The 12,451-nt window shown below is 54.6% G+C and overlaps 1 protein-coding gene across 1 annotated transcript; it reads right to left on the reverse strand.

Annotated features, from left to right (window-relative positions):
- Positions 1-2,081: 2,081 nt before the first annotated feature.
- On the reverse strand, positions 2,082-9,727 carry J7T55_011697 (nacht domain containing protein; the record flags this gene model as incomplete). Its single annotated transcript, XM_053136508.1, has 4 exons — positions 2,082-7,960; positions 8,237-8,573; positions 8,696-9,447; positions 9,592-9,727. 4 exons carry the CDS (start codon positions 9,725-9,727, stop codon positions 2,082-2,084), a joined length of 7,104 nt encoding a protein of 2,367 aa, XP_052999503.1.
- Between the last annotated feature and the right edge of the window lie 2,724 nt (positions 9,728-12,451).

The raw sequence follows: 12,451 nt of genomic DNA on the forward strand, positions 1-12,451 counted from the left end.
ATGCTCTGCCTTGTTCTACCTCAAAATAATGACAGCATCTTTCTCATAGACTACCCTTCCTTATTCCTTCCGTATTAGGTGTAGGTCAAATACAATTGTATCACTTTTGCATCTGTGAAGACAAGATCTCTCGGCTTTCGCGTCTACTCATGACCGCCGTTCGTTCATGAAATGATGGATTCTTCGAATGCAAAGCGCAACGTCTTAACACTGAGCAAGCATGACCCCCAATTTGTATTCTTGTCACTCTCATCGTCGCTAACGCCAGTCAAACGCTGATCACTATGGTGAAAGGTAGTCTGCTTCATTATTTTGCCTGTCAGAATGGGTGGGATGCTTCGAAAAAGCTTCAAAAAGGCTAGGATTCGTGGGTTTGCAATTTGAACGAAGTTCTAGGGTGATTCACACAACTACTTAGGTCAGCAGTCGCTATAGCAAGTCTAGGATGCGGTCAGTGTTGCCACAGAATTTGCTACAATGTCAGCTCTGAGGCTGATCAAAGACGATCAGGTCTCAGTATTGGGATGGAAACAGTGTAATGGAAGGCATGTGTAGCTGGTTCACCGAGAGTTCAGTTGTATGCATTTCATGAAGGGCTGGCCGAAGTTGACATCGCCAGCATGTAGGAGAATAAACTAAACTTGGCTAGCGGTAAGTCCTCACCGGTTACCAAATCCTCCATTATGAAGTGTTATCAAAAATTTCATGACTTTCACCTTCATTAATGGTGGATGATGGCTTGACGGCGAATTTTTTGCTTAACAGAAAGTGCATACTTCGTGCCTAATCAGCTCATAGAGATGCTACCCAGAAGATCGTACCTGCTCACCAGCTCTGTAGAAAGCAGCGGGCTCGCCCATATTGCAACTTTGGCATAGACCTAAGAGGCTTCTTGTAATAATCAGTCAAGAATAGGCAAGAGGAATGTTTGGGCAAATACATGTTCTTAATTCTTCAGATTCTGTTATCACCACCTCTATCTACTTACGCTCCCTTTCCACCTAAGAGAAAGCAAAAGGCCAACCACTTGGTCCGAAATACGGACCGCCAAAAGCTCCATATCCATCATTTCGACTTCCACCTTGAGATTTGTGCCTCTTATCCTTTCGCCTCGCCGCCGAACCCCTCCTCGCGAGGCCTTTCCCGCCGGACTGGCACCCATTGTCCTTGCACCAGTCACATAGGAGTGCTGGGTTGACACACGGCTGGCGCACATGCTACATAGCAGAATAAGTTAGCTGCTGGCCGGATGTCTGAACCCTCATTGTTGCAAACTGCTTATGGGGATGCGAGGGATAGAGGGCAAGCCATCAGTTGTACGTGATGCGGTGAAAGGAACCAAGGCTATGGAAATGCCCACCCTGAGGCTAGGGAAATGGAATGCTTGAAGGACCAGAGGTATACCGTCTTCAAAAGTCCACAAACTATGCGCAGACTTTCATTGCAAGATGTTGAAGACGCAATACTTAATGTAGCGTTGACAAACAGTCGAGCTGGGAGCTTATTCACTTACGTATTCGTCTGGACACTGACACGGCACAAATTGTGCCCTTGGCTGGTCTTCTCCATGGGCGGACATTTTGAGCTTCTATTGTTGTGAATTACTACTGCTTAAGTTTGCAGAAGGAGAGTCTCGAGATGATATCAGAGGAAACCTACTTTTCGACAGCCAACTGTAAAGTCCCAAAATAGGCAGTCTTTTGTACTGCCTTCAGAGTGACTACAATGGCTAAATCATAAGTATGACTGCAGTGGAGCGATGATTTGAACTTTCAAAAGGATGTTATTACAGAGATTACCACGACGATGATGATACAGGTATGATACACAACTAGTAGTACACATCCAGCCTGACCCAAAACAATACCAGCGCCACCAATAGCACGCCAAACGACATCATCCTTACAAATATATCCTCATCCTCGCGATATTCGTGCCCAGCAAGGAACAGCTCCAGTGCTTCCTTCGCCCCTTCCATTTTCGCTCGTTCTCCATCGTCACAGGCCGTTACGATATACGTGAACATCGGCCTTCTCGGCCCACCTTCCCGCCCGATGCATTCACAAGGCTCAAGCACCCACTCAGTGAACAGGCGCAGCAAGCAACGCATTCCCAGTGGCTGGGCCGCTTTTCTGGCCGTCACCAAGCCTCTTGCGGGCTTCGGAAAGGTCGCCGTAGCTCCTTTGGCGCGACAGCTGCAGGCTCCGGAGCATGTGGCTAGGGCTCTTGCGCAGCGCGGCGGGCTGGCCGGGCTTTCCGTCCTCGGAGAGGGAAAACTCCCACACGGCGGGCGCGACGAAGGTTCCGACGCTGTCGGTGGGCGACGGCGCGTTCTTGCTCCACTTGGACGAGTCACCGTCGCCGAAGGACGCGTACGCGTCGGGAGCCAGGTGGCCGAACTCGGCGACAACGTCGGTGGTGAGCTGGGCCATATCCAGCTCGTCCGACTCGGGCCAGCCGGCGTTGCGGGCGTACACGCGACGGACAAGCTCGAGCTGCTGCAGTGCGAGGGCTGAGGTGTTCTCCTCATCAAAGTCCATGAGCTCGGAGGCGGCGTCATCGACGTCGTCCTCGCCGGACATGTTGAGGTCGAGCAGAGCCCGGAGGATCTCCTCGTGCACATCGAGGGCCTCGGCGTACCGCCTGTCAGAGACACACAGCGACGAGAGCAGGTTGTTCATGTCCACCGTAGCGGCATCCAGTAGACCCCAGGTGCGGCGCAAGTTGTAAGCCATGGACTCGGCGAGAGTGATGGCATGGTCGCGCTTGCCTCGGACGAAGAGGACCTCTACCAGACGGCGACCGACGGCAATGACGGTGGTTGCTGACCAGGAGGACTGGATGATACGGGAGTTCCAGAGCTGGGTGAGCAGCCACTCGAGATCCTCGTAGTTCTTCTGCTGGCCCATGAGGCGGACCAGGCTGTTAAGCTCGGAGGCCTGGAGCTGGATCAGGTCAATGTTCATGCTCCTGCAAGCAGTAAGAGTCTCGCGGAGGATGGTCTTGGACAGCTCCAGCATGCGGTTCTGCATGATGGCATCAGCGGCCTTGTTAGACTTGATGCCCAGGCCGGCCAGGTACAGCGAAAGCTTGAAGGCGAAGGGGATCGTCTTGGCATTCTTGAAGCCGTTCTGGCTGGAAATGAATTGGTACCAGGCAGTGGCCAGGTCCACGGCCTGAGCATAGCTGTCGGCCAGGAGAAGCGCGTGCACCTTAGCAGTGACTGAAGTGCAGGCAATGTAGACGAGGTCGTCCTCGTGAAGACGTAGTTGACCAAGCTCCTCAACAATGGAAATGAGGAAAGCACGGGTGACGAGCGACTCTGTCTTGAGGGAAGCGCCAAACTTCTCTGTGAAGAGCTTGAAAAGCGACTCCTCGACACTGACGAGCTGCTCCGCATGCTGCGCCTTGTTGGCCTTCAGGAAGACGTATAGGCGAGCACCATCGAACAGCTTCTGCTCAACTGACAGTTCCTTGCTTGAGATGCTGAGGCTGTAACGGTCGTACAGAATGCCCTCAGTCAGCAGATCGGTCATGATGTCGGAGAAAGTGACCTTGACGACCTTCTTATCCGCACTGACCGTGGCAGTTGCGGCCTCAGAGCTTCGAAGAGACTCCTCAAACGCAGCAATGAAGACCATGGAGCGACGGTCAATGTTGTCGCTGAGCTGAAGGTTAGAGTTCTTCTCAATAGAGGCAGAACCAGCAATCTTGCCGCGGGCAACAACGTGGAAGCGCAGCTGCTTCAGCAAAGCCCAAGCCTGGACGGAGAAGCCACAGGACAGGTAAGTCTTGGCAAGGGAGATACCAGACTCGTGTAGCTTAGTAGAGTCGACGCTCGACTTACCAGCAACACAAGACTCGGAAAGGACTTCGACAACGGACGTGTCAAGCTTCTCCTGGGCCTGCTTGCGGACCTCAGGCTTGTCAGATCGTGCCCACACTCCAACAAGGGAAGCCAGACTGGCGAGTGTGGCCTTGTGAGCACAACCATGCTCCTTCTTGTTGATCTCAAGCTGCTCCTTCCACAGAGCCTCAGCCTTTTGAGCAGACTCGGGGCTCACGACGGCTCTGGGCTGGCTGCCACCAGCGGCGGCACCCGCGGCACCCACAGCAACCGAGCCGCTGGCCTGGGTCTGAATGCTGTACAGGCCAGCAAGGTGGCGCTTGGCAGACGCAAGGAGAGAGAGCTGGAAGGCCGACTTCTTGGCGTCGACCGCCTTACCCTCCTTGCCGCCCTCAGCAGCCTTCTGCTTCTCTGATTCGGCAACGACCTCCTCACAGATCTTGACAGCCTCCTGCTGGTGCTCCGCGTTGGTGCTCTTGCGAGAGATGGCAACCAAAGCCAGCGAGGCCGACTGGGTAATGTCGGCCTGTGGACCGTAGACCTTGATGCAGGTCTCGCGGTACTCCACGGCGATCTTACGGACCTCGTCAACGCTGACCTTCAGGTGGGTGTCGAGAACGGTAGTGTATCTCTTGTAGATGGTCTGCACGAGCTCTGTCGACAGGTTGTACTCCTTGGCCTTGTTGGTGAAGGTAACCCACAGAGAGGCGTAAATAGGGCGGATCTCGGCCCAACGCTTCTGCTCGTAGTAAATCTTTGAAAGGGCAACGGCAGCTGGCAAGGTGTCTTTGCTGATGACACCCTGAGGGTTCTTATCGGCCTTGACCAGCTCAAGGTAGTAGCGGTCAGCACCCTTCAGGCGGTACTGGATGCAAAGATCACCCATGATGTAGAGTGTCTTGATCGTGAGAGGGTTTCGCGAGCCCAGTGAAGTCTTGTAGCCCTCAAGAAGCTGCTGGTAGACAGCGAGGACCTTGGACCATTGCTGAGTCTGCTTGTGGTACTCGATCAGCTGGTTGGCGGACTCGGTAACGAACTCGTCCTGGATCTTGAGGCCGGAACGAAGAGAGCACTGGAAGATAGCATTGTACATCTTCTCGGCCGACTCGGTCTGGTTCGACTCGGCGTAGGCCAGGGCCAGACGGCGAGTGAACTTGATGGCTTCAGCCCGATGCGCCTTAGGGAAACTGTACTTGGCGGAAGTGCCCAGCTCAGGCCAGATCTGCTTGAGCAGCTGAGAGCAGACTTCAATGCACTCGGTCCACTTCTTCTTGCTGACATAGAAGTTGGAGAGAGTCTCGCAGGTCTGGATCTGGCTCTCGATCGTGACAACAGCGACCTCCCTGGTCTTGGTCGTAGACTTGGCGTCTGCGGCAGCCGCAGGGGCCGCAACGGCAGTCTTGATGACCTCGTCAAGGATAGCGTCTGCCTCATCATCTTCAGCATCGCTCTCCTCGAAGTCGGCTTCAGTGTCAAGCACAGCATCGATCTGGACTCCGCCCTTAGCTGCGACGACAGCCTTGGCCTTTTCGGCCTCGGCTTCCTTCTTCTCGGACTTCTCCTGGACGGCACCCATGAGAGAGACAGCAGTGCTGACAGCCGCAGCAGAGTTCTGCTGGCCAGAGCCCTTGAAGTAGCCCCAAACAGACTTGAAGACAGCAATGGCAGTGTCCAGGATGCCCATAGACTTGAGCTCCTCACCAACATCGTTCAGCTGCTTGACAACAGCCTCGGATTTGTGCTCCGTCATGGTTTGGTAGTCGAGCCAGACACCGTGAAGGATGTTCTGGGCCTCAGCTTCACGACCCTGGCGGCGCAGGAAGCGTGCATATGCAATGCTGATCTGGATCTTACGCTCATGGGCCTCGGAGATCGATGCCGCTGTAGCTTTCGCAGTAGCGAGAGACGTGCTACGGCAGTACTCCGTTAGACCGCGCCAGAGAGAAATGTAGAGCTCTTCAGCGTGAGTATAGTCTTTCTTCTGCTCATAGGTATCGGCCATGCGCAGAGTGATCTCAACACGACGAATATCAAAGATATCCAGATTGCGCTCCGCAGACTCAAAGATAGGCTGAGTGTACTGGACAACCTCTTCATGCTTAGCACTCTTGTAGAGAACAGTCTGCAGCTTCTCGGCGGCAACCGTAGCCTCAGCAGAGAACTGGCCATTCTGGGCAATAGACGTCTTGTAAACGTCACGGTACACAGCCTCGGCCTTGTCAGTCTCCTTGATGCTGGTATACAGCTCAGCGAGCTCATTGTTGTACTTGGAAGCGACAGCACTGTTGTTACCAGAACGCGTCTTCTCAGTCTCAATGACATACTTGAGCAGCTCCTCACGCTGCGTGACAGCCTCGTTGCGGGCAGTAGCCTTCTGCTTGTTCTTGGCAGAGATATCCAGAGACTCGGTGGCACACGCGAGAGCCAGGTCGCTGGTACGGCCAAAGACAGTCTGGCCGATCTTGGCAGCCTGGTAGTAGTACTTGCTGGCCTCGGCAGGCGCGGACAGCTTCTTGTAGGACTGTGCGACGTTAATGCAGCTCTGGAGCACACTCTGAGCGGAGTCGCCCAGAGTCTGCTTGCGCAGAGTGAGTGCGAGAACATGCTGGGAGTTGGCGCTGCTTGCGAGGACCTGGTTGTCCCAGCATCTCTTTTCCAGGCGTGCAAGGAGGGTAGAGTTGGGGAAAATACCCTTGAGCTCGCCGGTGACTAGTGGGGTTTGAATCTGGCCCTCTGCGAAGTAGCTGGATCGCTTGAAGTGGTCCAACCAGTTGCGAGTGGCATACTCAAGGAGAGCGTGGCTCTTGAAGAGGCTGTCAACCTCCCGAGAGTTGATTGTGTCCAGGCTGCTGTCAACATTACGGTTGACACAAGTCTTGACGTAGAGGAGCAGACGAGCAGTCAGGTCCTTGTTTGCCTCGGCAGGAGAGAGCAGAGCAGTCTCGCCATCCTTGCTCTCCTTCTTGCTGAGCTCAAGGAGTTGCAGGCGGACAGCCTCGTTGCGGAAGCGAACAGTCTTGTCCTGGACGATGACAAGAGACCCACAGGCCTTCTTGATGTCCTCAACAATGTTGGTGGACCGAGGTTGGTGGACGCCCCTCTGGGTGTCCAGCTCGAGCAGAGCCTGGATCTCCACCGTGGTAAGAGGACGCTTGGAAGCAAGGAGCCAGGCGATAATCAAGCGAGCATCGCCCTTGAGGGAGATGTTGCTCACATGGCGAGCCAAAATCTCATTAGTGGTGCTTGGTAGCTCCTTAAGAGTAGTGGTGACCTCGGCAGTAGTTTTGGCCTTGGACAGAAGTTGAAGAGACATATCGGCCCAGGTGAGAGAGCCCTTGCTGCGGACGGCAATTTGCTCAGAGATGTCCTCAATCTCCTGCTTATTGCCGATGTTTCGGCTGATGAGCCAAGCACGAGCCATGTGCTTGACATCAACAGTGGTGCGCTGAGCAGTCATGGTAATCTGGCGCGTTGGCTTGGGCCAAGGCTTGGACAGGGGACGGCTCAGAATAATAACGCGCACGTTGTTCTTGTTCTTGGTGGCGATTTCGTGGAGATGCTCGAAGGCCTCGATCTTCTCCTCCTCGTCACCCTCGAGAGAGTCCAGGCCATCAATGACGAGGACAACGTTCTCGAGGCCTTGAAGGGCAGTGTCAAGAGTGTACCAAAGAGCATCCTCAGCATCCTGGGTGCTGCTGGTGTTTGCACCGAGCTCCGTCACATTGGCGAGGCAGCGGAACAGGGCGACGTTGCCGACGTTTTGCTCAAGGAGCTGAAGCAGCAGGGTCTTGACGAGAGCAATCTGTGTGGCCTGAGCAGGGACCTGGCTGTCGACAGAGGCCGAGATAGCCTGGTACTCGTGGTGGCCAACACGCCTTTGGAGGCGCTCCAAAATCCAGCCAAAGAGGAAGCTCTTGCCAGCACCAGCCTCGGCTGTGATGGTGAAGACCCTGTCTCTGCTGCGGGCGAACTCAACCAGTGGCCGGTCGAGCCACTCGCAAGTGAACTCGGCACGGGGAGTGCGAACAGAACGGCGGCCGGCCACCTGGGCCTGAAGCTGGCGATCTTGGGGAAGCAGCCATTGCCGGATGCTCTCGATCGACACCTGAATGTCTATGGCGGAGAATTTGTGTTAGTGACAGGGTGCCAGGCGGAGGGTTGATGAAAGGTTCAACCCAGAATGTCGATCGGGATGGGGGGGGTTGCAGAAACAGGGGTGATGCATGGTGAGACGGGAGGAGGCTCTCGACCAGGCTGACTCAGCAACGACATGCGTTTACATCTCCGACTCGACCTCACTGCACCTCACACCAAACAACACCACACCACACGAAACAATGCGAAAGGAAACAAGCAACAACAAACAAAAAAGTGCGTCATTGCACTTACCACTGATCTCAGACGAGTTCTCGAGCTGCCATGTCCACATCAGCTCAGCAATACGGTCCTTGTGGCTGATGAAGGACTCCATGCGGTGACCAAAGGTCAGGTTGAAGTTGATGGTGACGCTGCTGCTGGTGGACATGGAGCGGGCACTCTTGCGGTAAAGAATCGTCATCTCAACCGAAAGCCCAAGCATGTCGGCCAGCGACAGACTGAGGTACCTTCTGGCCTCTGAGATGGAGACGAGAAGGCTGATATTACGTTTATAAAAGTCGAAGATGAGGCCATACTCGTGGTAGATGCCAAAGGCCCTCTCCAGAGCCTCGCCGTTTTGCGGGCCGAGCTGTCGATCATGTTAGCCGAGAGGCTCTTGCATCTTGCAGGTCGGCCTGCAGAACATTTGCGGGCCATAATCCGGAGAGCAAATGAGGGGAAAGTGACCACAAAAAAAATATCGGGACCCACCAAGAGGAGGAGCTGGATAGAGGCCAAAATCAGCTCAACGGCCTCCTTGGAGGAAGGAATGAAGTTCTCGTCGGCCACCTCGAAGAGAGACAGCTTCTTGGCAAAGTCCTCAGCCCACTTGAGGATCTTGTCCCATCGGCTGCCCCTAGCGGGCATCCTTCTGAGACGCTCGTTGGCGATGAACTGGAAGAGGTTCTCGCTCGACACGCCCGCCGACAGTATTTGCTCGTTGGTGCCCTTGACCTCGGCCTGCAGCTTCATCCGGAAGGTTGTAACCGCATCAGTCACGATGTGGTTGCCTCTCGGGGCCGGGGCCAGCTGTTTCCTGCTGGCGCTGTCGGGCGAGGTGGAGGGGCTGGGAGACACGGATCGGCTCATGATGGCAGACTTTGCCCGGTCGAGGATGCTGGTCCTATTCCGGGTGTTCTCCTCAGGAGCAATGGTGGATTCTGAGGCGGCAGAGAAGGCAGATGTGGTAGAGACCGCGCGGTCTTGAGCTTGAGGGCGGGACATGCTGGGCTTTAGGAGGTCCCTGTTGACGATGGAGGGAGCGTGGGTGGTGGTGACAATGCGGGGGATCTCTCTGGAGGGCTCGACGGAGTTGGAGCGGGAGGAGCTGCCTGACTTGTCGTGCTTGGAGGATCTCTTGAGGTGGTTGAATAGGGACATATCAAGTGACTGGAGGGAATCGCGCGATGCCTGGTGTTGAAGGGTGCCGTGGGCGGAGGATTTGCTGGAGACGCTGCTGGCTTCTGATGAGAAGACAGATGTTGTCAGTTCATGCAACTGCAAGGTGACGCGTTTACTTTATTAATGGGGATGGGCAACGTGTCAACTGGGGCGGGCCTGGATGGTTCGAGGGCTCAGTCTCATGCTCAGTCTCGGGCTCAGCTCACCTTCGTCTTCGGGTTTGAGGCCGATGGCTCCCAGGGATGCTCCTAGTGCTTCGGACAGGCCCTTCTTAACACGCTTGTCTTTCTTTTTGCCACGTAGTGAAAAGAACTTGTGATGGGACCCTTCTTTGGACGGCATTCCGAAGATCAAAAAAACGCGGTGGATCTCGAATCCTCACCGCCTGTGTCCAGAATAGGAAATGGATAACTTAAGGAGTGGAAACGGCAAGGGTCGGAGTCTGCAGCACGAGTCGCAATACGAAAAGCAAATGAGACAGTCTAGATGTTTGAAAGAGGGTCGGTTGAGGTTTGGACTGTCGGGTCCTCGTCCTCAGCGCTCGTCGAGGCTGAACCTGGCACGATATTTATGTGAAAACAGCCTCGCAATGGAGCGGTGTTCGTGTTCCACCCCCGGACCGTCAATCGGCCCCCGCTGCGTCGATTCATATAATTTGCCCCTGATGACTATAGATCCACAGGCTGTCCCAAGCTCCCAGGTCCTGGCCGTGCCTGGGCTGACCGTCGAGGATGGGCGGCGATGTCATCACCACCGACCACACCGCATTCTCGAAGATCGCGGGATGGTGTTTTCTGGATGCGCGACCAGCGCACCCAGCTGGCTATAGGGCCCCAGGGCCCTCAACACTTCCGGGATCCCCTCGCTACACGAGGGAAAAAAAAAGTCGTCGAATTGTCCGTCGAATGTCAGACCCACCTAAGGGTCCCCTGTGTGGAGATTCTAGAACGTCCACCAAGGGTTTGTGGGGAAGGAGTCCCAAAGGGTAGGTGTTCGTGCTCCGACAGGGAGCCCCTTGACCCTCAAAACCCTGGTCCTTTTTCCCGCTTCAGGGGCGAGTCCGGCATCACAACTCCAACCTCACCTCCTCGCTTCGCAACTTTCGAAACATTCAGCGCTGGGGCAGCACTTGAGTCGGAACCGTGCGATGCCACTGGGGGCGGGACCGTTGCAAAAATTTCCTCCGTCGCCCGGTCGATCTCTGAGTGTCACCAGCTCACCAGCTCCTGCAAAACCCACAGGCACCCGCGGTAGACAGGACAGGACAGGACGACCAGACAATCTCTTCACGGGAAGAAGCCGTGAAGCTTAAGCCCGGGCGGATGGGCTCCGCTCCTGCTGATCTGTGTCTCCACAAGCACCCAGTGTTGCGGCCAGCTGCCAGCGGCACGCCTGTGGCAGGCGACGTCGCCTAGCCACGCCACATGGCCATGCATCTCGCGATCCACCGCCCATTTGCTCGGCAACTGCTGGCTTTCCTGGCTTCCTTTCCTCCTTCCGAGCGCCGTGGGGATCCTCTTTCAGCTGCTCAACTTCTCATGCGCTAGCTCGTACGGTGCTGCACGATCTGCTGGCAGATGCAGCGCTACTGCAGCGGTGACACCGGGGAACGGTGAGAGAAACTTCTTTCTATTCAGTGCTCGCCCTGCAGATGCAGGTCGCGCATGGCTTTGTTGACCGCGTCGCCCAGGATAATATGCACATCTGGGGATTTGTGCTCTCGACACGAAGTCTCCCTGCTCTTCCCCCTTTCTGAGAACACGCATGATTGGACTCTACGCTCCCTCATGCGTCCATATAGAGTTTGGAGAAATTGTCGAGTTCATAGCTCTCAAATAGATCAAGCACTATCGCTCTTCCATGATGGTGGCTGCGTGGCTATGCCGTGATGTTTTGTTCCCTCCGCAAAAACAAGAGCGATACCCAAATATACCAGCAATGACTCGTGTTGCAATGTTTCGCTGGGCTCTGTCAAGGACATGAAACAAACCACACCGTAGATTTTAGAGATAGTGGATTCTGGTTACGCTGACCCGGCCAAAAGCAACGCTGCAGATATATCTATTGCGCGTGAAGACTCTATCATCAGCCCATATATCCATTTTATCCTCTAAGAATTTCGAAAAGATAATCCATATGTCCGTCTCGCATTTGATGCAGTTACAGTGGGACGCGTTGCAAATGAGTGGGCCATATAGCCAGAATGCTACCTCTCTTCCTCCTCTGCAACATCGTGGAGACTCCGTCAGCCCTGCCACACGAGCACAGCGTACACATATATGAGCGGTAGCGATTTTGACCCAATGGGTAGAACAATCTTGTGCATTTCACGGCATGAGATACCTTTGCTAATTGCTCATGTTTTGCTGAACAAAGCTTTCATCTTGAAATTGGCTCTCTAGCCAAATCTGAACGCTGACCCGTCTAATTATACACATTCCCACCAGGTTCAAAGCCTCTTCCCCACCGCGGCCCGCCTGCTGCATGGAGTGCACATGCAAGAACGGGGGGGTTGATCTGAATCGTGCACGTGGTTGCGAGATTATTGTTGCGTAGCGTCTTCATTTCCGTACGTCAGCTTTCTCGGAGCCGAAGACCAACAGTTAGGCGACGCACTAGTTCGCTAGACGCTGGCGCGTCCATCTCTAGCTGAGTGGATGAGCTTCCGAATGCGGGAGTTTCTTGCTTACTGGTGAGTGAGTCTGGATCTCTAGCGGGGTGCGCAGGTTGGTCTTACCGCCGCGACGACAGTGGCGAAGAGTTGACTGTGAGGCCCGAATCGGCCGAATACACTTAATCAGCATGAGCCTCAAAAGCTGCTGTGTCCACAATTGTTAAATTCTCATTCTGGAACAACTAGCGAGTTCTTGATCGTGAGAAAAAATCAAAGTCCCTGGCCTTCAGAGAAGGCAATCTCGGCGACTAGTCTCAGGCAAAAGCGCGAGCTAATGGCTTCGTTATTCATTTTATTACTACTGTGGGCCTTTTCGTGATAAAGGAATTCAAGTCATAAAGGTGGTTGGAGATTCTTCCTTGAAACATACTAGAGTGAGCTGCGGGAGGCAT

Source organism: Diaporthe amygdali (assembly GCF_026229845.1).
Source record: "Diaporthe amygdali strain CAA958 chromosome Unknown NODE_2_length_3802984_cov_64_841326, whole genome shotgun sequence".
Lineage (NCBI taxonomy): Eukaryota > Fungi > Ascomycota > Sordariomycetes > Diaporthales > Diaporthaceae > Diaporthe > Diaporthe amygdali.